The sequence below is a fragment of the Oenanthe melanoleuca genome, chromosome 1A, assembly GCF_029582105.1.
Source record: "Oenanthe melanoleuca isolate GR-GAL-2019-014 chromosome 1A, OMel1.0, whole genome shotgun sequence".
In the NCBI taxonomy this organism is placed as follows: domain Eukaryota; kingdom Metazoa; phylum Chordata; class Aves; order Passeriformes; family Muscicapidae; genus Oenanthe; species Oenanthe melanoleuca.
Genome location: NC_079334.1, coordinates 14,145,778 through 14,170,368, shown reverse-complemented (window position 1 = coordinate 14,170,368; position 24,591 = coordinate 14,145,778). Strand labels below are relative to the sequence as shown.

Below are 24,591 nucleotides of genomic sequence, written 5' to 3'. Positions count from 1 at the left end.
GTTCAAGTCCAGCACGGTGGCCCTAACCCAGCGTCACTCGGTCCATCAGCTCCAGGACACCAATGTAGTGGACAGCAAATAGCGTTTATTGAGGGGTTACTAGGGTCTTTATAGCCTAGGTAGTAGGGGTCATTTCCTCTAGCTCACATCCAGCTGTGGGCTCAGATCCGGAGCAGAGGGTCTGTGAGGGGGGAGGGGGTTCTATCTGTCTGTACATCCCGGTGTCTTCTGCACGCATTTCCCTAACTCTCCACATGTGTTGAATAAAAAAAGATTAGTGAGTAATAATAGTGTTAAGTCACTGTATTTTCATATCACCTGGTTATGCCTCCTAGTAGGTATACATATGCTGCAGAATTATTTGAAGTGATTTACACTCAAATCCATTCACTCATTAACTGCCAAGAGGGAAACCAGTTCCAGGATAAAATGTTGAGTGATTTCTGTGATATTCTGCACCCACATGGGCATGGCACAAACTCTTTTGTGTATTACTATTAATAGGTGGACCAGACTGACACATATCTGCTGCTTTCATTCCAGTTATTAGGAAAATATTTGGGATTTTTGGCAGCTCCTTTCAGTTTCAGCTTGATGGCAAGTGGTTTTGTGTTTTCTTCAAGTGGGTAATGCTCTTCAAATAGTTGCAGGCTTTTAGCAAACAGATTTTTTGAGTTGTAATAGAGGAACTGATTGTCCTGTTATCTGAAGCTGAAGGATTTCTAAATAAAGCTAATTGTCTTCCACAAGTAACAGGAGCTTTTAGCCAAGATAAAAGGAAGCTGCTAAAAAAACAGCCAGGGCAGTTTGGCTGAGTTGATTTATAGCACAAGAAAGTGATGCTTTTTCACTTTTTTCACTAGGAACTTAAGATGTGTCTGTAAAAGTACAGAAATTGTACTGGAATTTTGGAGATTGCATTTAGCTTTTATCATTTTCTGGACTCAGTTTTCCCAAGGTAAAGAACAGCTTTTAAAATGCAAGGCTTAGCACACTGATCAAAGTAAACTTACAAACTGACTCCAAAACTTTAAAAACCCGTAGTGTCTATACCTATTTCCAAGTTTTCTTAAATTTTTATGTCATTGTGATATCATGTCTCCAGTTTTGATAGTATTTTCTTTGTTGAACACACTTGGATAGAAGCTAAAATTTAGGAAGATAATTAAGTTGCATTGTTTTTTTTCCATAGGATTCTCTTGGCCTTCCTTGAACCTTACTTTTGAAAGGATATCCTGACTTTCCATAAATTAAAAGCCAAGGGTTGGAAGAGGTTTATATTAATCCTGTATTTAGTCCCTAAGAAAGTACTGAGTGGAATGAAATGGCAAAGGGTAGCAGTTTCATTGGCAGATCACACACTGAATTTTATGGCAATATTTAATTTACCTTCTGTCTACCAGTGTGAAAGGGCGATAGAATCTGAGAAAGATTCCAGGTGTAGTTAACTGAATGTTTGAAATAATTCCCTGTATAACCTCTGTGTAATGTAGAGACTTTACCATGAAAGCATTTTATATTTCCAAAAGTTTTGAATGCCTGCATTCCATGAGTCCACTTCCCTGCATGTCCACAAGTTTATTAAAATCAGGGTAAGAAGATTTAATTGCAACTGCTCCGGACTTGGACATTAGAGATTATGATTCTATTCTTGGCTATTCCACACAACGTATTTGTGAGTGGCCAGGCTATTTAGGCAAAATACTTCCAATTTGTTTGTCTGAAATTTATGTTTGCAGTTCATTTCTTCGTTCAGTATGGCTACTTCTTTTAGATGAAGTTAGATGCAAAAATCTCATTTTTTGTTTCAGTTGCTTCATGTGAAATACAAATGATGTTTTCCAAACCAGGAGACAGTATTCTCTTGAATCTTTGTGCAAAGATGTGATATTGGTGAACTGTCAGAGACCTCTCTATTTCAGTCTTGTGTCACAGGCCAGTGTGAGCCCTCAGCTTGTATTAGACTCAAAACTTCTCCCAGGCAAACTCCTTCTAAAAATGGAACATTGTGCTTATGCTGCTATGCAGAAATACATTGGTTGAGAGGCAAGGAGCAGCACAGCATCATGAATTGCATTAACCAAGCTGTCAGATCTTTGAGAAGAAGCAGTTTGTGTTAATACCGAATCATATGAATTAGGTAACTAGCTAATGTCTCCCGTTAGTGAATAATGGTCTTAGTTCTGTTTTTATGGAAATGTTTGTGTACAAACGTATGAGAGGACTTTCTGCTATTACAGAATTGCAATCTATGTTCCCATAAATGAAATTGCTTCTTTCTAATCTGAATGCCAGGAGTATTTGCACTGCAGACATGAAAGTGCAGTTGCATGGCCAAAGAGGATTTTTAGAAGTGACTTGACTAAAAGTAACAGAGAGCTGATAGCAGTGTGTTGGTGGTTTTTTCACACCAGTACAATGACTGCATTTAAGCCTGCTCACACTTCCTGATCACCCCACTTAGTTGATTGGAATAGCTGTTATCAAACAGAAGTGATTCATGGGACCAAAATACAGGAAGCGTGTCTGGTTTTATTACAATGTTTAATAGTCTCATCAGCATCTTCGTGGTTTGAATTACATAGAGAGAATCATATTTGAAATGTTTTAGAGAACTTTTTGATAGAAGAGATACTAAGTGACTGTTTTTGTAGATCTGAAAAAACAAAAAGCTGGAGTAGAGAAGGTTAAACCCACTAAAATCCACCTTAATATCAGGTGGAATGTTTCCTTAGGATCTGTAGGAACCCCATTCCAGCATCTTTCTTAAACTTAAAAACACATATTTTGAAACATGTCAGTGGAGAACAGACTAATGAATAATGGAGAAAAAAAGCCCCAAACCAAACAATTGTAAATCCGTGTAATTTTCCTGAAGCAAAAGAAATGGATGAGGCTGTAAAGATTCAAGTAGTTTTGCCTGCCTTACAATCCATATTCTTACAAAGTTGGAAAAAGGGGTCTGGATTAACTTAAACGGTCTCTGGATCAAATCAATGGTAAGTTACACAGGCAGCATTTCAGCAACATGGAAAAACTTCTAAAATTTAGCTAGTGCTATTGAAATTAATTATATGTTTTTAGGGCAAAATAATTTTCTTTTCTGCTTTCTCTATCATCTAGCCTGACTGTAGCTTTCCAACATCTTTGTTTCCCTTCTGTTGTGTTTTGAAGGCTTTAGTATATATTTTCAGCTGTGCTGCTGCCCTAGGTGCCCATTTCATTCCTTCAGGCAAGTTTATATCAATTCCAACCACTTTTCTGTTTTCTTGTCAGAGCAGGTTTGCTTCCCTGTCTACTGCTCCAGATAAGAAAATTCCTGCATCGTAGTTGGACCTGCTGTCAGATCAGATGAAAGGTTAAAGAAGCCAGCAGTAGGTTATGCTGCCCTCCTTTTCTTGCAGAGTGTAGAATTTCATTCTTTGGTGAGACAAATATTTGAGGAGTATCTGTTAAGAATAGTTTAGGTTCAATGCCTTGCAGAGGATCTAGAAGGTCTAGGCGTAGTCCTTCCAGCTGTATTTTCTGCTGTTTCTATGATTGTCTCACAGCTGATTCAGAGCCTTAATTCTCTTTTGCTTAGTCATTTGTTTTGTGGTGTATTATCCAATGTACAGCCAACCTGGTGCAATGATTCCAGGACTCAGTCCAATTAGATGTGCTAACATACTCTCAGATTAAATTTCAAGGAAGGTTTATGTTTAAAGATTTCTGATATTTTTGATATTTACCCTGGGATTGCAGAAGGTTGAATTTTTTTGTGTGTGTGATAGTAGCAGTAAAAATAGGGCCTTTTTTCCTCCTCAGATCTTATTATATCTTGGCACACTTTCCATTCTCAGAGCCTCAGGCTCTGTTGTAAATTTAAAATAGTATTGATGATAAAGGGATTATAGGATAGCTTACATGAGCATTACTTTATACTTACAAGCTGATAATAGATTTCTAAGAATTTGACTCTCTTACTCTTGTCTCTGAGTTGATAGAATTCTGTGTTTGTATTATTTCTACCGTAGACTTTATTATTTTGATCAGGACTTATGTATTTATTATTGTGTACAGAGCTTGGCTCTGTACAGAAAGTGATGGTCTCTGCCAGAAGAACTAGTAGTCTTTTCCAAAGAAGATGGTGATGGAAAAAGAAACAGGGCATGACTGGGAAATGAATGTGGGATCTCCCAGTGCTGACAAGCAGAATGACTTTGTGGTGGGTGAGGGGCACATGCTTGGTTCTGTGGTGTTTTCTGGCCATCTGTGGGGCTTTCTCACCTACCATTGTTCCTGAATTGGCCCAGACTGGCCGCAGTTGTCCTCTTGACTGTGTTATGAATGCATGAAATGTTGTTGGCTTTTCACAAGTATTGGATAAATGCTGTATGCATAATGTTAAAATATCATTTCTATGTGGATATAGTCTTGAGTAAAAGTTAGACATAAGTTTTTTTTAGAGATAGTATGCTTAAACTACCTGCTTAGACAAAGATAACAGCCCGTAAACATGTGATGGGGACCCCTGCAGCTGACAAGACAATTATCAACACGCACCGGCTGGACCACCACCCAAATTAAAAGGGATAAGGTGAAGAATAAAATCACAAGCCAAGAAACGCGCATGCTCTAAAAAGGCGGACCCAAGGAGTGGCCATGCTAAACAGTTCCCAGAAACAGTTGACTATGCATGAAGGTGTGACAAATGGATGGCTTGTAAAACGTATTTAAAGGGGTGTTCCCCGAAGCAGCAGTGTGCTCTCTTGTGCTCTCGGCAGCGTGCCAAGCACCTGGCCATTTTAACCCTTTGCTTTATGTATGTCTCCTATTGTCTTTTTATTAAACCTTTTAATAAAGAGCCATGTTGTGCTGTATGGTGTTTGTGACTGCTGTTGGTGTCCTGAGGAATTCTGGATCCTGTCTGGCTCTGGGCTGGGGGAGAGGCTGCTGCTTTGACTGCCAAAGAGGCATGGGACACCCTGGTGCCGTGTGGCTGGCAGGGCAGGGACTGCTGGTCTTGGCAGCAGAGCTGGGGGACTTGCAGTGTTTTTCAGGCTCTTGGTGTGAGTTTTGTGCACACTGTTGCCTTTGTGCATCAGACATGGTCTTTTCCAGGGTGATTGGAAAGATTGCTGCTTTTGGCCACCAGAGAGCCGTGGGACGGCCTGGATGACTGGAGGTGCTGGGGCTGACAAGCTCTGAATTGTCAGTGGAGTCTGCAAGAAAAGGCACAGCAGCAGTTCCCAGATGTGGAAGCAGATGAGTTGCTGCTTGTGAGGACGAAGTGACAAAGGACAGCAAGTGATGGCCTGGCAGAGCCCTAGTTCTTGGTCCTTCCTCCCCAAGCCCATGCAGGGAGATGGAGCTCCCATGCAGAGCACTGGATTGCTGCTTTGGCACTAAGACCTCTTGCTCCCTGGCTCCTTGGTGAAGGCACGTTCCAGCATGGCAGCAAATCTGCGTCTCATCAGGTTGTTGAGCCTTTGTGGTCTTTGGATCACTTGTTTGGTTTTGTTTTGTTTTCCTTATTCATAGAGTCATCAGGGTTGGAAGAGACTTTAAGATCATCAAATCCAGCTGTCAATCCAACACTCTCACTGTAACCCCTAAACTATATCACTCAGATATTACACTGTTTTGGCCCATGCGGTTTGGTCCTGTCATCTACTGAGCTGTGGTACCCTAAGCATGTTGAAAACCAAGATCCATTCAATGCCCCATGAGCATTCCTGATACCAGTTACATGAAGACCTGCACAAAATTGGTTCCTACCCCTGCCCTGTCAAGCTCTCAGCCACAGCTCACAACAATCACAGGCAAATGCCCCAGGTATGGGGAAGAGTGGTAGAAATCTGAGTGCTAGAAAAGATAAGGGTGCTGCAGCCGTAGGGACTGAAAGGCAGGAAATTCTCATCCCTGGAGCCTGCTTCAATACCATTCTGTATAGACCCAAAGTCATTCTCTTCAACTCTTCTCAGCTAGGCTTTGTTACCTTTCCCTGTTATAGTAATTCCTTATGCTTTTTGTAATCTGTCTCCTTCTCAGAATTTTTTCCCCTGCTGTTCAGAAGTGCAAGGGCAAAACAAATCACTTGATTTTGCCTGTGCTTCTGTGTTTGTTATTGCCCTGATTGTTCCTAGGATATGCTTACAAATTCAACATAAGATAAAAAATTATTGCAGTTGCTTGTGATCTTGAATTAATCACCTAGACTGGAAGTCAGGGGGGTTACTTATTTCGTCAGAGGAGATTGCAGTCAGTCTCACTTGGATGCATGTTAATGTTTTGAAAATCTCTACTGAAACTGTTGTTGTTGGGTAACCTGTGAACTATTTTACAGCTGGGGCTGTCAGGTCTGTTTTTACTCAATTAAGTGATAGAAGTGCCTGGCCTGGCACAGTGTTTAGAAAAGTTTGGGTACGTCACATGAGTTAGACCTGTTCCAGCTGCCCAGCTGGCTGCTCATGGTCTAGATTTTTCACTGGATTTTCAGTGGAGTGAAAATAACTGTGAAAATGCACTTGCTATCTGCATCTACCTGAGACAGCTGCCTAGGGTAAGAAAGGTAGGAATGCAAGAATGAGAGTAACAGCTCCGGCCAGGGACTGCTATTAGCTTCAAATCCACTTAAAGCTATTGCAGAGGTCGGGTAGAACAAGCATTAAACTGACAGCTTGGCCAGGCACCAGGATGTTTTGTCTCGGCTTTGATTAGAATTGACATGGCCCAGCACATCACCTTTAATTTGACCCAGCTCATAACTGAGAAGATTTGTTTTGATCAAATTATGAATTTTAGTTTAAAGAGGTCACAATATATATTCTTTACTTGGGCTGGGTAAAGCTTTGCTCTGGAAAAAACTGCATTGGAATTAACAGGCACTTATCAGATGAGGACGTCCTCAAAAAGAACGTTTTTGGGCCAGTGGCCCTTGCTAGGTGTAATGTTGCCATATAAGCCGTGAAAATCAGCAGTATCCAGCTGATTTCCCTAGTGTTCCCTTTTGTCTACCATAGGTAGGGCAGTCTGATAATTCCTATTCCTTACTAGAGTGTCCTGGGCTGGTATGTCACAGGTACATCTTCTATGTTCCTTTCTGCTGTGGCATGGAGATTTTGCAGTCTTGGGACTATGTCATTTTATTTTAGGCAACAGATGCCAAATAGCTGCACTCAGTAGACCATGTGCCACATCTGCTTCTTTTTATAATCTCCCTTATCCTTTTTGTTCGGCATTTACCAGTTTTCCTTCCAGTTTAATGGCTTTATTAGGCAACAGCATCAAGAGGTGCTTGAGAGCATATTGGATAAACAAAGGAAGCAAAACACAAGCCTAGCTGAAAATTCCTCTTTATGCTGGCAGTACAAACAGTGGAGATCCTGATGGGTGCTAATGCCAATCCCTAATGCATCCTTAATATGGTGCTTTTAGGGCTTGCGGAATGTTGTGGCAAAGGAAAAAAGTAAATTGCTGTTTATGAAGGTCATAGGTGATAGCAGGGGAAGCACTGTGATAATCTTTTAATGAGTGATATTAACATAATTAACATTGATACTTAATCAGTACTCTGGCATTTGTCACCTGGCCTTGCTTTGCTCCCCTTTTGTGGGTTCTTCTGATTGTTTGATTTCCCTCCTGGTGCTGCTTGAACAAGTGAAGCCCAAAGGGTTTGTGAGCCAGTGAGATATTGTGGAGGGTGTCCTACTTCTCAGGGACCCAGAAGAGGTAGTAAGTTGAGGTAATACTTCCTAATGCAAACTATGCTGTGGGAGAGAGTACTCCAAGGATGATACTCCAAAACCTCCTCCCAATGTGTTGTCCTCCACAGAAAAAGAAGACAAAATGCATTGCAGCACTTGATGCTGTCTTGACATAAAAAGCATTTAGATTCTGAAAGATTTGGGTGCTGTTGCATGCCGTCAATTTGCACTGCTTGGTAAAAAAATTGAGAAAAAGTCATAATGGATAAAGGAAAACAGTCTTAAGAAAGGATATTAAGAAAGTAATGGCCAAGAAAGTGGATCTCCAGAGGGCTTAAGAGCATTATAAGAATGAGAAAAATTGCCTTTTTGCCTGTTGAATGATTGTTGCCCTACTGCTCTGCACAGTTTAGCCTGTCTCTAAGGTCTTACCCAGGGTGCTGCTGCTGTTTGAAGGAATTGTTATGGGTCAAGTGTTGTACCTGACACTGTTGACTCAGGTGTTGGCACAATGTCTGAAGGAAAGCTGGTTTCCCCAAATTCTGAAGGAGATGAGAAAGAGCGAATGGGATCCCTGGTCATATTGTGGAAACTCTGTGGTCTGGAAATTGCCTGCTTCTTTTCTGGATAAGGCTTATAGTTTTCTACCTCTCTAGGCTTTCTGCCTTCAAGGGACTCAAACTGAAATGCAGTGAGGATGTTTCTTCACACGTGGCTGCAGCTTGCTGCTCCCTCTACACATGCTTGTGGGTTTATGAGAAGAGCCAGGTTAAAATTCTTTCCCAGGTTAAAATTCTTTCCCACCCTTAAATAAGCTATGTGTTAACCCCAGCAAACTTAAACTGTTTTGAAGTGATGCCTTTCAAGTAGCTGTGCTACCTACCACCACTGAGGAAGCAGCAAATGGAGTCATAAAAACAGAAATCAGCACACTGATGGGAGTTCTAGGAGAAGAGGCTTCATATGGTAATTTGTCCTCAGACGAGTTTATTGTAAAGATAATTGCCCTAATGAAACTGACCCGAGATGCAGAAGCCTGGAGTCTAGGGAAAGCAGTTGAAACCACTGGAACAGGGAGTTCTTTAGAAGCTGTGATTCTTTGCAGAGATAAACCCAGAGACACAATTGTGTTCTACATACTCACTTAAGCCCCATTGACATCCCTACTCCCATGTAATTGTTTTCTTGAGCTGAGCCTTGCACTGTGGATAATTGCAAACACTCCTCCATGGCTTTTATTTTGCTAAAATGTGATAATATTCTTTTCCTAAAGTGTTATCAAAGCAATAAGAGGTTGCCAGGTAAAATTAGTTTTATGACATCATTAGGTGGTGCTTCTCCCTTTGGAGCATTCACAGTCAGAAGAATAAAGGGAAGAGTTAAGAAGAGTAATTGTTGTTTCATCAGATCATGTGTTAATTCAAACAGACTAACTGCACTGTAATATCTAGACAAGCCTTATAATTGGAGATAGTTGAAATAAGCTTTTAGCTATTCATGTGCTCCTGCTCTTAAGTTAATTTCACATCTAAGCCATTAAGCAAAAAAAAAAACCAAAACCAAACCTAAACAAAAACAACTAATGAGTAAGAAACAGGCCTTCGTTAATTAAAGACATCTTGAAAATTAGGTTGTTTACAGAGATGGGGGCGGTATACGTATTCCTTCTTCAAAAGCTTGGAACTGATTTTGTCTCATTTTGCAAAATGCATGCAGGGGATGAGAAGTTCAAGACACTGATACCTCTTGCAAAGCACCTTTTTAGACTAAAATCATTTGATCAGTGTTCTGGACTACCTCTCTTGAAGTCTATTCCATATGCACCTAACACAGAGGAGCAGGATTTCACTTGGGGATCTGTAATAAGGGACTGTGCTTTTTGAGTTATGTTAGGAAGGAAAATAGAAGTTTGAATATGATTTTTTTACTTCCCCCTTGCCTCTGAGCAGCACAGTTTAAATGTTCAGGTGGCATAGGAGGAAAAGGGAGAGGGTGACAAGGTTCTGCCTACTTTGTATCCCCCTCTAGTTATTCAGCCTCTGCTTGTGAATAAATGCGGAGTGACATGCCAGAGATCTGCATTCTTTATTTCCCTGCTATTCTTTAGGATGATTCACACAGGAGCTACCATAAAGAAAATTATCTCTATCCCGGCCAAAACCAGGTCAAAACCCTGTGGCACATGTCTAAGGTAGTCGTGGCTTATAAGAGAGAATCTCTACAGTCCCTCATGCAGAGAAGCATTTAGTCTTCTTTGCTAATTGGATCTTTGTAGGATAATAAGTATGTGAATGAGCAAGTTACTGTGGCATAAGTGACTTGCTGACTGCTGGCTCTGACCTCTCACATTGGTTTTATGTATTAAAGGAAAATAAGTGTAACATCTGCTTAGGTGTGATGGTGATTAGTTTCTGATGATCAGCTTATATTCTGAGGTACAGCAGTTGAGTATTTCTGGAACTTGTTCAGGGGTGTTAACCTTAGTACCCAAGAGATTTAATGTGCTAATTTTCTGGTTTTGTACCTTGTACTGCTTTTTAAACTTAATTCTTAAACAGAATTTCAAAATACGATATTTCTTGTATAACAGTGTATATGTTTGTGTGCACTTCATTAATATTTTGCCAGCTACTTAGAGGTTAGTTGCCTTTAACCATCATGTCATTAAATATCCCTGCAGTGAAAATATTAAGGCTTCTCCTTGTTCACTGATGCAGAATAATTTTAAATCATTCTGACTTCATTAGTTTTGATAGAATTCATTTTTGTCTCCATGTTCCTTCAGGCTTCTGACTTGATTATCACCCCAGCTACGACATTCAAGGAAAAACCAGACCCCACTGGTTTGGTGTTTGGAACTGTGTTCACTGATAATATGCTGACAATTGAATGGTCCTTGGCTTCAGGATGGGAGAAACCCTATATTAAGCCACTGGAGAACCTCGCATTACATCCAGCCTCTTCAGCTCTGCATTATGCTATAGAAGTGAGTAGTAAATTGATTTGGAAACCACTGTTTTGTTTTATTAGCTCTGGAAACCACAGCTTTCTAATACAAGGACTATTACTGCCTTAAGTTCATTAGTATTGAGTTACGTCTTGTTTAATTAACTGACATTCTTCCAGAATAATTATATTATATTACAACAGGGTTTTGTGTAACACAGAAGCAACTGTGGCCTAGGGATTCCAGCACACTTAAGAGTCCTAGCCTAGGAAGGGTGAGCTCTTTCTGTGGTGATAAATTTGTTTGAAAAGCCATTCTTGTTCACTGACAGTGGATTGGTCCAGTTGCTGTCTCTGATGTGGCAGTGCAGGACTGTGTAAGACCATGAGAGTCTCAGAGTAGCTTTAATCTGGGGACTGAACATGTGCTTTGTAAAAGTTACTTGAAGCTGGTTTAAAGGTTGATAGCTTGGATTGCAGGACAGACTAGACAGGTGCTTATTTGAAACTCTGAACAAGTCCCTTGAGCTCAGAATAGATCTGATGCACTCAGCATATACAAGTATGTTTAAGGAGAGAACATACAGCAAGGAACTTCGGGAAGTGGGATGTTAAGTCGGAAACCAGCGTGGTTAAAGTTTCCATGCTTAGCTGATTACTGCCTAAAGCTGCTTTTTGTGCCTTCAGAACAGCTTTGGCTGTACTCACACCTGTGTGGGAACCCCAGCAGGGCACAGACCCTGGAATAGAAGCCCACTTGTCCCACTTCTGGGTAGGTGGGAGTGTCTCCATTAAGTGTGTGGAGTTGCTTCTGCTGCTTTTATTATTTCTTATATTTTTCCTTTTTTCCTCTTAATTTTTTTTTTTTTTGGTGTTCTAACCACTCATATAAGGGAAACTTTCCCTGCTTATTGTCTCTGAGCTCCTGACTTCACCATTTTTATTTTAAATTATTTTTTTCCTCATCTAATCACTAAGCCTCCAGAGGTCCTGTGTAAATTACAACAGGCCCCTGTGGCTGAGGCTGCAGCTCCTGATATGCCCAAGAAGTAAGAAACCACGCTGGAATCCCAAATCTGTATTTCATTCTTAGTAGCATATTGCTGTAATTCTTGGCCTGTGGCCTGGTCTGAAATCATTGCTAATATGAATATGCTGTTATTTTTTTCCATTTTTTTTTTTTATTCTTTTACCCTTATTGCATCACGTTTCCTCTAGCCAAGAGGACAGACAGAGGAGAATCTGGTGTCATTGCTGTGGCTCAATGAATACACAGTGGGTATAATAAAAGTGATGAATTTGGCATTCCCTCTCCTTTCTCCTTGCCCTTCATAACGCAGTGTGGTAATCTGGATCTGCTGAACTCCAGATCCAGCTCCCGTGATGTACATTTGTCAGTTAATACTGTTTTCACACCGCTGTAGCAACCTACCACCAAGCAACCATAGCAGTTGTTTTCATTCAAGTGAACATTTCTGGAACACGTCACTGTCTCCCTTTTTAATGAGTGAAAGGTTTTACTGAGCTCTGGAAGATTAAAAGTATTTCTTTATGGAGAAAAAGATTTAACATCTTGAGAAGGCTTTGTGTTTCAGTAATGATGTGATTCTTACTTCTGTCAAACCATTGATCAAATCTTAGTAGTGACATTCTTCCCTTTTCCCTCTCATTAAAAGTTCTGTGAATGTGTTTGGGGGTGGGTGGGGGATGTGTTCTGGGATAAGAAAGTAACATTCCAACAATGTGCTATCAGTTAGTTACTGGCCAAGTAAAAATCATATCAAAGTATCAGCTAGATGACCAGCTATGCTATCCTTTAATAAAGACTTTTTTTTTTTTTTTGCGGCTAGAATGTCTACTCTAGGAGCAACTTCCTTTTCAAAATTGCACCAAACTTTTAATAAGGTTGGGGTTGCCATAGGACTGAGATAAGTTTTGAAGGTAAAAAGTTCTGGGTTCTAATTTTGGTTCTGCTACATAATTGGCACGCAGCCTGAGGAAAATTGCCAGGATTCTGCAATCCAGTTACAACCCAATTAAAATTTGTCATGTGGAAGGACCTAGGTCTGCCATGGAACTGCACTCAATCTTTCCAACGATTGCATTTCACTGATCCTTATGGAAAAATATCATAAAATTTGATAACAGTGAAATATTATGTTGAAATTACTTGTGCACAAGTATAAGACTATTTTTTCCAAATAAAAAAGCTGCATATCTAGACTTGCAACCACATAGGATGCAGTTAGTTCCAGCAACTTTTTGTGGGACAGTCAGAGAAGGAGAAGCCTGAGGAGACTGACAGAAGTGTTGTAGTTAAATTCATAGAACTTACCCTGAAATTTAATGTACAAAGAAATGCTTTTGAGAATAAAATTCTAAGAATCTGAACTGTTGTCTGTAAGCATAAGCGAGTCTTTAATACCTAATCTAAGTAAGACTTGTGTATACATATATATTAGTGTGAGCTTATATAATGCACGTGTTTTCTGTCTATAAGTATAAACAAAAAATATCAATCTCTCACTGAAAATAACTGGATGTTTGGTGGGCATGTTTTTTGATGTGGTTAGGAGATGCTGCAGGTATTTTGCTGGAGGGGCATTGATAGGATAACAGTTTCTGATTGTCAGCATCGATTGTCTGGATCCTACAGTGTGATGGGATAACTATGTTTATATTTCCTGTAAAGTATATAGTGAAAATATTTTTATGCATTTTATCTCTAGTGTGAGGTTGCATCTCTTGTCATGCAGTCTAAATTGCAATCTACAGCATAGGGGTATAAGGGGAAAATAAGTGACCAGTTCCTGCTACGGCTACAACAAGAGCTTTACAAGAATTCTCTCAAAGCTTTACAAGATTTCTCTCAATTACCTTATTCAATACTTCTTAACAAAGATGTGTTTTCGACAGAGCTCTAAAAATAATTAGCATATATATAATGAAATTCTACAGATCCCTTTATGTAAATGAAAATGCTGTTTTGACTCAGGTATCAGTCAGGATGTGAGGGAATCATTAAGTCAGACACTTGCTACAAATTTTAATTGCTGTAACCAAATTATGAAAGAAGTGAGGTTATCATGAGGAATTATGAAGTTTATATTACAAAGATGACTTGTGTGTACTTCAGATAAATCTGTCTCACTGGAGAATTCACTAGTTAGCTTTTTTGTATTTGAGTACTGTGAGCAGAAAGGTGAAGTTTTTATTTACAAAATTTGCACAGATCATCATGGGATAACATGTCTCAGTTATTACTTGATTTCTTTTCCCTCCTTTTCTGGCTTGGTAGCTGTTTGAAGGGATGAAGGCGTACCGAGGAGTGGATAGCAAAATCCGCCTGTTCCGGCCAACCCTGAACATGGACCGGATGGCACGATCAGCACGGAGAACTACTCTGCCAGTACGTACCCAAGGCATCTCATGCTCCTTAAGTAAAAGCATGTTTTCATTGTCAGAGTGCAAATCTCTAAAGCTTTTCAGTAGCAGCATTTATCAAATACTCTTAACTCTGATAGCTCAGTAAAACTGTGTTAACAGATCTTATTCATTGAAGGAAACTGTTTGAAGTGCTTATTTTAAAATCAGACCAGTGAGTGTTTTGCTTTCATTGTTGTCTCTTCTGCCTCAAATTGTGTACAGTGTTTCTGAGGAATGGATGCTGTTCTGCATTTCCATACAGACAGCTGTGTGATTTGCTCTGGTGCTAATGTTCTCCCTTTTCTTCTTTGCACTTCAGTTAACTTGTTCAGCCTGTTGAGTGCTTTTGGTTTTGTTTATGCCAGTAACTTAACACTGCTTTTAGCAGTTGTGTCTTGGCCTGGAGAACTTCCTCTTAGGCTTATTAGCTTAATTGCTGTAAGAACTTGGGAGCTTTGGGAGACTTGCTGGCCCTTTGGAGTTGTAAACCAGAGCACTCTTCTGTAGAAGAGGTGGTTGTGTAGCTTGCAGCATGCCTTGATGAGTTGGCTGTGCAGGGAGTTGTCCACAGGCTTTGGAGGCAGGAAGGGTCAATGACTCCTTTTTACCATCTCAGGAGTATACTTTGGAGCAAAGGAGGTCATTTGGGATGCTGCACAAAAAAGCACAGTAGCTGAGACCATGGGATATTAAATTCTGTGAGGAATGAACACAAGGAAGATGTGAATCTCTACAGCATGGCACTGTTGCATATCCTGAGGAAGTGTTCCCTGTGGCATGTGGATATGTAAAGACAACAAAGTGTTCCGGCTTTATTTCTCCATTTGCTTTTGTCCCTTTCTTTTCCTTCCCAGTCTTTTGACCAGAACGAGCTGTTAGAGTGCATCCGTAAGCTTGTGGAAGTGGAACAGGAATGGGTCCCATACTCAACCTCTGCCAGCCTGTATATCCGTCCTACGCTAATTGGAACTGAGGTGTGCAATATTTTTTTTTTCTTCTCTTAACTTTTGTTTATTTAGGTAACAGGTAAAGTCCTCCATCCATAAAGGGGAATGTTCAGCCGTCAGTAGGTGACAGGATTAAGTCTGTGGGCAGGTAGGTTTTACGGTTTTACTTTGGAGTCCCTCAGCTGTAGCGCCACAGCACGAATTTAACGTTGACCACACTGCCACTTAGTGGCCACACTGGTTCAGGGCACGGAAAGTAAACGGAGTAACTACTTGGCAGTGGGAACAGAGCAATACTTGTTAACTGGGGTTGTGCTGAAAGGATAGTTATATGTGACATGGTAATATTAAAATCCTAATAATTCGGAGAGAACATGGCGGAATACAAATTGCTGTGTACATTTTGTAATTTCAAGTCATACCTGAACTTAGTGAGGAGTTTTTGGAAGATTTTACGTTGTAAATTAAGGTAAGTGGCTCCTTAGCAAATAAATATTAATGTGTCCTCTGTGAGTTTCATGTGTGAGTCAATTCTATAGTACTGATAAAAGGAATTAGAGTGTTTATTTTATTAAATCCTTCAGGGTTCTTTTTTCAGCAGTAGCAAGAGAGAAACGTATAATGGTAGAGCATAGGAAAAGGAACCTAAAGAATGTAGGTTCCAAACTAGGTAAGCTAAGCTTCTGCTATATCCAGATTTGTAAGTAGTTACTATACATGAGCATTTTACATTTCACTTAGGTTCTAGGACCCCATTAATTTAATACTTTTAAGCTAGTTGCAGATTTTCAGATTAAAGAATCTCCCGTCAGTGACTATAAGGTACTGATATTAAAATTGAGATGTTCAGCCTTGTTTTTGTTTTTGGAAATTCTTTTGCTCTGGGTTTTGTTTCAGGATAGCCAACACTTGTGGCCTTTCCACTATCATGTGTTGTTTCCAGGTTGCATGTCATATTAGGCTTTTATGAATCACCCCATTTAGAAACCCAGACAGCACAATCTTTTGATCATGTCAGCAAAAATATCAAAATCTCAGTTAATCCTGTTAGAAGGTTTCTGAAGCAGTAAGGTAGACAAAAATCAAAGAAATCCTTTCAACACCTGTAGAGCTTTGGCTTACATCAGACTTTCCACCTTCACCTGCAAGTATTGATGGTGATGACTTGGAGTGTGAGAAGCCATTTTTCAGAGAGGACGGGGAGAAAAAACTGTTACATTCTTGATTATTTCCTCTGCTGTTGTGTGAACTATTTTTAGCAGGCAAATAATTTTAGCTGTCACACAGGCATTCAGAGAGACAATGCTCTACCAATGCCAGTTCTAAGAGGCACTGGACAGTTCTTCTCAATAATGCAGGTGACAGTGGTTTCTCCACTATTGTTACTACTAGTAGGGTTCTTGCCAGTCCTTCCCACAGAAGGCTTTGTGGGCTTCTACTATGGTTAATTCATATGATTATATAGCACTTTGTTAAGCTAATCTTTGAATTCTCAAAAACTTGAAACTATTTGAGAGTAGTAGAATAACATATAGATAAATGGAATGGTTGTAACTGAATGGTGACAGTATATAAAATCAGGGTTGTTATGTTGCTTGTTTGGGGGAAACTTATATAAATGTTTTTTATTTATTGGAGAGCTTTGCACTATCTGGTAAAAGCACTCTCATGCTGCAGTTCCACTGAAAGCAGTGTTTCAAAAGCTGATGGTGCAGCACCTGATGTTTGAGTGTTACTAATAACTTTTGATTTGTTTATGTTCTCTATTTTCAGCCTTCCCTTGGAGTGAAGAAGCCAACTAAAGCCCTACTGTATGTCATACTGAGCCCTGTGGGCCCTTACTTTGCAAGTGGAAGCTTTAATCCAATATCCTTATGGGCAGATCCAAAATACGTAAGAGCGTGGAAAGGGGGAACAGGAGACTGCAAACTGGGAGGGTAAGAAAATGTTATCCTGCATTTTCTACACAGCTCACAAAGCAGATTTGGTTTTTAGTGAAGTATCTAATCTAGCAGAAACAGAGATATTAAATGCAGTAGTTAAACAAACAATGTACTACAATGAAGAGTACAAAATTGTACTTTGCAAATATTATTTATGCAACTCAGTTGCATATTTTTGTTGGAAAATTACAGCCAATTGATTTTTTTGCAGCATCTCAAGTTGGGGAGCTGCACCTGGAGGGTGTACATGTAAATACTTTCTGATTAAAAAGTACATTCTGATTAAAAACTGTCTAGTTAATGAGCAGCCAATTATTTAGGCATCTCAAAAAATATCCATTGGGTATGCAAGTACTCAGTGCTTGAGATGGGATAGCCGCACCTGATAACTGGTTTGGAGGAGTATAGACTATAGCTCTTGCCCTGGCAGCAGTTGACACTGAAGTTTACCACTTTGTGCTGCATCATCAGCATCACAGCCTGCTGCCAACAGAGCAGGGAATAGCTCTGGCTGCTGACCTCCTTCCTTAGATTGTCCTACCCAGGAGTTTCTTTGCTTGGCAGGAAGCCAGTAGCTGTCAAGTGCAGCTCAACTGGGCTGGTAGAATAATCAGAGGACAGCAAAATGACTTTTCTTCATTCAAGCTGATGTTCTGAACCTTTGCTTGCTTATAGAAATATATTGTTTCTTTTGCATCCTTTGTACATCAACTATGAAAAGGAGTAGTCTGGAGTCATTTCTGACTTGATTTGTGCCCAGAGATGAGAAGTTTACTTCAGTGTGGTCAGCATTTTGGAGCTGCTGACTTTGCATCTGGAAGGTTGTTAAACATGGGAAGCAAGAAGGAGTTTTTTTCCCCCCTCAAAGCAGCAGGCATTATTCAGTCAGGGTCGCTCTCTAGGCAGCATTTTAGAAAAATATTTGCTCCTAAAGGATATGGAATTCATCAGGAAATTGCATTTCCTGAAGATGCCAGTTTTGTGAATGTCTCTTGTTAGAAAAAAACCCACCTCACCTCTGGTGATATTTATGCTCCAAGAGTTTCATCTACCAAATATTGCCCATCTGATTTGAAGTAGATGAATTAAAAAAAAACAAAAACAACAACAACAACAACAACAACAACAACAAAAAAAAAAAAAAAAAAAACAACCAACAAACAAACAAACAAAAAAAAAACCAAAAAAAACCCCCCCAAAAAAAAAACAAACAAAAAAAAAAAAACAAAAACAAAACCCAAACAAAACAAAAAAAAAAAACAAAAAAACCCCCAAAAGATAGAGGGGAATTGTTGCTGTCTCTCCAAGATGCCAACTGCTAAATAAAGGTAAATGCTTTCTGAATGTTTTTAATTGCAATAATTAGAAAGTCCAGAATATGGAACAAGAAGTATGTTTAAGACAATTTGGATGGATATGTTTGAATTGTTGGTGCTGTCCAGCCCTTCAAAGTTGTTGGGTTGTAGCTACAAATGACCTAGTAAATACTGATGGAGTATTTCCAATGAAAATATCTTAGGGACAAGCAGTGACTGTTGCAGAGTGCTCTTCCTCATGAGGTAGATGTGCACAAAATCTTGTTTAAATTGAGATGATGCCCAAGCAGGTGCTCATAACTCTTTGTTTTTTGTTTTTTTCTTCCTTAAGGAATTATGGTTCTGCTATTTATGCCCAGCAGGAAGCCCTGGAGTTTGGCTGCCAGCAGGTTTTGTGGCTCTATGGAGAAGATCACCAAATAACTGAAGTTGGAACAATGAATCTGTTTCTCTACTGGATAAATGAAGATGGAGGTATGGTGAACATAAGGCGTGAAAACTTTAACAGATTAGACAATTGGGACCATAATCCACAAAATTATTATTATAATGTAGATCACAATCTTTTTAATGAAGATGGTTTAACAAAGGAAATTCCTGTTCTCTTCTGAAAATTACTAGGTGACTGTTAGTTGTGAGAGGAGATTTTGGAGCAGCTGTGAGTGCTGTCTGCTGATAACAGACTAAACTGATGGGCTGTGCTCAGAAGGGCAGAGTTCAGCCATGCACAAGGTCACACATCTGCTTTGGTGTCAGCAGGGTGTTTGGTCTTCAAGGAGGTGTTGGCTCAGAAGCAGTGCAGATGTGCTAAAAGGCAACTTATGGCTGTGCAACTCTACAGTCTTTGTAGCTTTGAGTATGAGGGGCTCCCATCATCACTTGGTGGCAAGTCAAGTATTCCTGAGCAATATTGTGTTGGTTTCACATGCTTGGGGGGAGGGGTGGGTTCCCCTCAGAGCAAGCTCCATGAGGCTGGGGAGTGGGAGGGGCTCTCCTGTCTCTGGGAGCTTCCCCTGTGGGCTGCTGCCACCAATCAGAGAGCTGATTTGGTGATGGGCAGCTCGGGAAACCAATGAAAAGTTATTTCGCTTTCACAAATCACAGTTGATCAGGTTTGCTCTCTTTCTTTCGGCTTACGGTCTCCGGGGGTGGTGGTCACTGGCCGGGGGCTGGGGCCCGGCTCTGGGCTTGGCCTGGAGTCCAGCCCGGCACTCCAGCTCTGCTGGGGGGGGCACGGCCCGGGGCCCCGGCTCTGCGGGGAGCTCAGCTTGCGACCCTGGCCTCGGCTTGGTAGGGGTCCTGGCCCGGCCTCATGGTCTCGGCCCCCTCTCCCTGACCACATGGAGTTCTGGAGCTCCTCTCTCCACGTGGCATGGCCGAGCAGGGGGGGATTGGGGAGCCAGCAACGGCTCTCCCTTCCCCCTTCCCCGCTCCCCTCCTCCTTCCGAGAAAAGAGGCTTCCAGCTGCCCATGTTGTTCTTCATGATCTGGATACAATTGTAACTTCTTTATGCCTGGATAAGATCCTGGATTTTTTCTAAGCTCTCCTGAATGAGAAGAAATAAAGCCTGGAGACTGCAGAGGTCAGCGGACTGAAGATAAAGTTCCTGGTAGGAAGAGATTGAAAAGATGCCACTGATAAGTAGCTGAAAACCTTTTTTGTGGGCTAAGGGGATTGTGACTTCACTAAAATTCCTTTAAACTGTGAAATATACTTGGGGAGGTTTGGAGTGCTTGAGAAGAAGACTTTTTTGCCTTGGAAACTTGGAGCTCTCTGTTCTGGGACTGGAATAAGGACAGAGACATTTGATAGAGAAGGAGGTGAAGAGAATCTTGTTTTTCAGAAGCCTGCCTTTAAAAGTAATACCCCTTGTGTGTAACATAACCCATTGCACAGCTCTGGAAGTACTGTGACAGAATGGGAGGAGAGTTATAATCTGCAATATTTTTCCCGGGCGGATGTGGATTGTGAAGGTGAAGACACCCCTTAAGCCATAACCAAAAAGGGACTTTTCTCTCTTAAGTGAACTGAACTGATTATTTGAATGTATCACTGACTGAAGTGCTCTCTGTATGTTTGTTGGTAAGAAATGTTGAATGAAGGGGAGGAGGGAACAATCTAGGGATCTTATTCTGAATTTTTTTTTTTGTGTTATTAATAAATTTCTTCTTGTACCTTTCTAAGTTTTAAGCCTGCCTTGTCTCTACTCCTGGGTCCCATCTTTAAAAGAAATTAAATATATTAAGGTTGGCAAACCCAAGTCACACCGTGACAAATATGCAGAAGTATTTCAGCATCCAATCCAAAACTGTTCTCTTTGAAGAATTTGAGTTTCTGTCCAGTGGTGCACAGGGAGAGAAACATGTCAGTCAGCATCTGGTATCACTAATGCTCAGAAGATGCTTTCACGACATATCACTTTTGAACCTATTTTTACCTCTTTCTACCCACAGTCACCTCTGAGCAAGGTACATTATGATTAAAAACTGTCTAGTTAATGAGCAGCCAATTATTTAGGCATCTCAAAAAACATCCATTGGGTATGCAAGTATTCAGTGCTTGAGATGGGATAGCTGCACCTGATAACTGGTTTGGAGGACTATAGACAAGGGAATGATAGGATACCTCGTGACTTGTGTGAATCTTGGCTCTCCAAGAAAATGAAGTGTTACTGAATTTTTGCACAGATGCAGGGGTCAGACTGATTTCATTGTACTGCCATGAGTACCTTTGAAAACTGTCAGCTTTCTGACACTGCCCAGCTGCAGAAAATAGGCAGCATTTTGTGGGGAAAGCAGTTTGCCTTGGGTAATGTAGTGTGATCGGGATCCAGCTACCAGACTCCCATCTCCAGTTCTGTTGCTTGGTCTTCTGCAAAATCTTTGCCACATTTGTAAGAAGAGGGATAATTCTCCCTTAGTGTTGAATGAGTCTGTGAAGCTTTATGAATGAAGTGATAAATATTAGACATTTTCTTGTTACAGTAGCAGTTGATTTGTCACTGTAGATAGATGGCCAAATTTATGCCTTGTGGAACTTAACTGGAAAAACATGAAAATAAATTTTGGCTCGTTCTGGCCATGGAAAGACACTGAAGCAGAGACATAATTAGAATTCAATGTTCTCATTGTACTTAAACCAGGAATATGCTGGAATTATGCAGCTGTAGCACCGTATACTGTTCCAGAGATCTGCCAATCACTGTGTTCCCAGTGCACTGATGAATGGTGCTATTGTGAGGTGGCTGTGGCAAACAACTTGTAATTCTTGCCACCCAAGCAGGCTGACAAACCTGTCATTTCACAGGACAGAGGCATTATCCTCATGGAACACTCTGCTGTCTCCCAGGGTGTTGAGTAACTCTTAATTTGTGGGATCTTTGGCTGAGGATCACTCATGATGATCACTCATGCTGCCATCATGTGTCATCACATACCTGCCTGTGGCTTTGCATGGGGATTTAGAATGTGCTTGTCATTGTGTTCTGTCTCTTCACAAAGGACACTTGCTTAGGCTGTAGTTTGGTTTTATTATGCAAGTGCTGCAGCTGAGAGTGATCTAAAAAAGTGAGGCTGCAATTGCAGATCATTATCAAAAGAAAATGCCCTTCTCTGTGTGTTCTGAGGTCACTGCCTAGAGCTGAATTGCTCTCCTTGATTTATAACAAGCCCAGTTAAGCCTGAACTGGAGGACAGCCATGCTTCCAATGGTAGTCTACTTGCAGCCTTTGCTTATATTTTCAGTTACAGCATTGTGCCTAAAGGTGACATGTTGTTCTGGATGGCAGGAGGAGCCTGAAAAAATATTTTGTTTGTAACATCAAGGAGGGAGTAGGAGAAAAAAAAAATGCTCAATTTTTAGTAAAATAATAGCGTGACTTGTTCTTGTATTCCCACTGCTGCTCTGAAACTTATAATAGGCCAAAACTGGATCCCTGCTATTGCATAAATACTTCATTCATTAAATCCTATCTACAGTTATGTTCACTAAGTGAAAAACCTAGTCGTTCTACAATCCCTTCCACATGCCTCTTCAGAGCATGTAACTATCCAAGAAGCTCATGACATTGAATCTCACTTCCTGTCACAATGTCTGTTCTTCTGCCTAGAATATAGGCTTGGCTTTGTGGAAAACCTTAAAATTTAAACATATGTCCAACCTGAAGACTGCTAACTATGAAATCTGTGTGCAGTTTTGAAAAATTCTGTTTCTTCAAAATGATTTGTTACCATTTGGGCTCTACTATCTTTAACATTAAAGGCATTGTGAATAATATTCAGGCATTATTTAATACTTCTGTGCTGCAATTGAAGTGGTCATTAATAGCACCCACTTCAAAATTCCATAAATTAAAAAGTAAATCTGTTAAAAGATTCTCTGGAACAATCAGGTAAAATTTAAGGTAAGTTTGCCAAGTATTCTATTGTTGGAAAATTAGTTGTGCCACAGAAATGTCTTGTACTAATTACAGTACTAACAAAATGAGGGTTATTGCTTCTCTTCTAGTAGAGAGCCTCAGCAACAGAGTGGAGGGGAGAGCAGCAAATAAATGAGGTGGCAGACAAAGCAAAGAACAAAAAAGTAATTGGAGAAAGTAAATTAACAGACAGATGCAAAGGTAGTGATTGCATGAGGGAAGAGTTGAAGAAAAGCCTGAGGGAAGCAAGGAGAAAGACCCAGAACAAACTGGTAGAACAAGTTATCTGTTAATAGTAGTGAAAACAGGGTTTTCTGAGTTCTCACTGATCCTGAGGTTGGAATTTATCACTTTGGTAAAAGATATATTTAGGTGAATTTCTTGGCATGCTACAGCATGACTAGTACTGTAGGCATCCCATGAGTGTAATCTTACCTGCTTTATGTTCATAAGTACAAGTATTTAAAAGCTGAAGTTGTGTAGTATGAAAGACCTTGTTTTAAAAACCCCTTTAAACACTCTAATGGAATTCTGTTGTTAAAGTCTACACCAGGTTTAACAGGGCACTGGGCAGACAGTACTGCTCATATAACAATAACAGGAGTCAACTGAAGAGAAACTCTTAACATTTCCCTTCAAATGCTTTTCTCCTGCTTTCTGCAACTATACATTTTAAGTCCACAAACATAATTCAAAAGGTAAATGAAGTCTGTGGGCTCACTGTCCGTTTTTTGGGAGATGGACAAACTGATGTAATATGGAGCCTGGTTTGGCATCAGTTCACAGAGAGGATGAACTTTTGGCATGGCATGTTGGATAGTGTTATCATCTCAGGAGTAGCCCCTGGCTGGAAGGCATACTTGACGAAATTCTACAGAGCAGCCTGTTTGGAACATTTTGAGACTTTCATGTCCTGTCTACTCAGTGCTGTTTGGTGGCTGGCTTGGCCTGGCACCTTTTCAAACCAGCTTAAATCAATTAATTTGTTATTGAGCTTAAACAGGTTCTGGACAAGATCTGTGATAACATCATCAGACAGAGAACTGTAATCACAGTCTTTGGTATCAAAGTCCACAGTATTTGAAGTTTTCTGTTAAAGAAAGGAGCGTATTAGATTGTGACTGGGTCACAAATGCAGAATATCAGGTTCTCAGTATTTAGAACCAGGTGAGCTCTGTGGCTCATGGAAAGTTTTAAAGCCTTCTCCTCGTGATAGTTATGCCAAAATTAGGACCAGATATGCATCACAAGTAGGAATGATGCTGGACAGACTCCAAAAAAGGGAATACTGTTATTACTGACTGTATGAGAAAGAAGAGATGACTGATGTAATTAGAAGTCAGAGTTAGGTTGGGAAATGACACTATGAGCTAGTCAAACCAGAGCAGAACTTACAGACTGTTCTACAGCAGCATTTCTATACATTTTGGTATGGCACTTCACACCTATTACTGATGTATGTACAGATCCTTATAAAAGGAACATGGAAGCGCTGGTAGGAGAGTTCCAGTTTAATAAATCGAGGAGTGGCTGCATTAGAAAGTAACTTTTCTGAGAGAATGGACAGTGAGTAGCAGATGCAATGAATTTATCCTCCACTTCCCCTATGCCATTCCAGCTCCCAATGCCCCCTCTTGCAGAGTGGGGGAGCCCAGGATATGCTTTGTACAGATCTGGCAGGCAGTGCTTGTGTATCTTGTTGAGTGCTGAAGACAGCATTGAGCATCTGATCTCAGCCTGCTCCCACAGACCAAGGACAGATACCATATTTCTCTCTTTCACCCAGCTTCAGGTATTCACAGGATCTATCTCAAAGGTTCTCCTTTGAGAAAGGTTCAGTGATCTTTTTGCATCCAGGGAGAAAGGGGACATAAGATATATATCTTCATGTTTTTATTGAGTTAATT

General features: G+C 40.4%; 1 protein-coding gene across 1 annotated transcript in view; it reads left to right on the top strand.

Annotated features, from left to right (window-relative positions):
- The window catches only part of BCAT1 (branched chain amino acid transaminase 1), a 56,401-nt gene that overhangs the window by 21,570 nt on the left and 10,240 nt on the right, over window positions 1-24,591 (top strand). Inside the window, exons 3-7 of the mRNA XM_056482635.1 lie at window positions 10,474-10,674; window positions 13,933-14,043; window positions 14,915-15,034; window positions 16,781-16,944; window positions 18,598-18,740. Of these exons, the coding sequence (XP_056338610.1) occupies window positions 10,474-10,674; window positions 13,933-14,043; window positions 14,915-15,034; window positions 16,781-16,944; window positions 18,598-18,740 (739 nt within the window). The remainder of the gene's footprint in view (window positions 1-10,473; window positions 10,675-13,932; window positions 14,044-14,914; window positions 15,035-16,780; window positions 16,945-18,597; window positions 18,741-24,591) is intronic.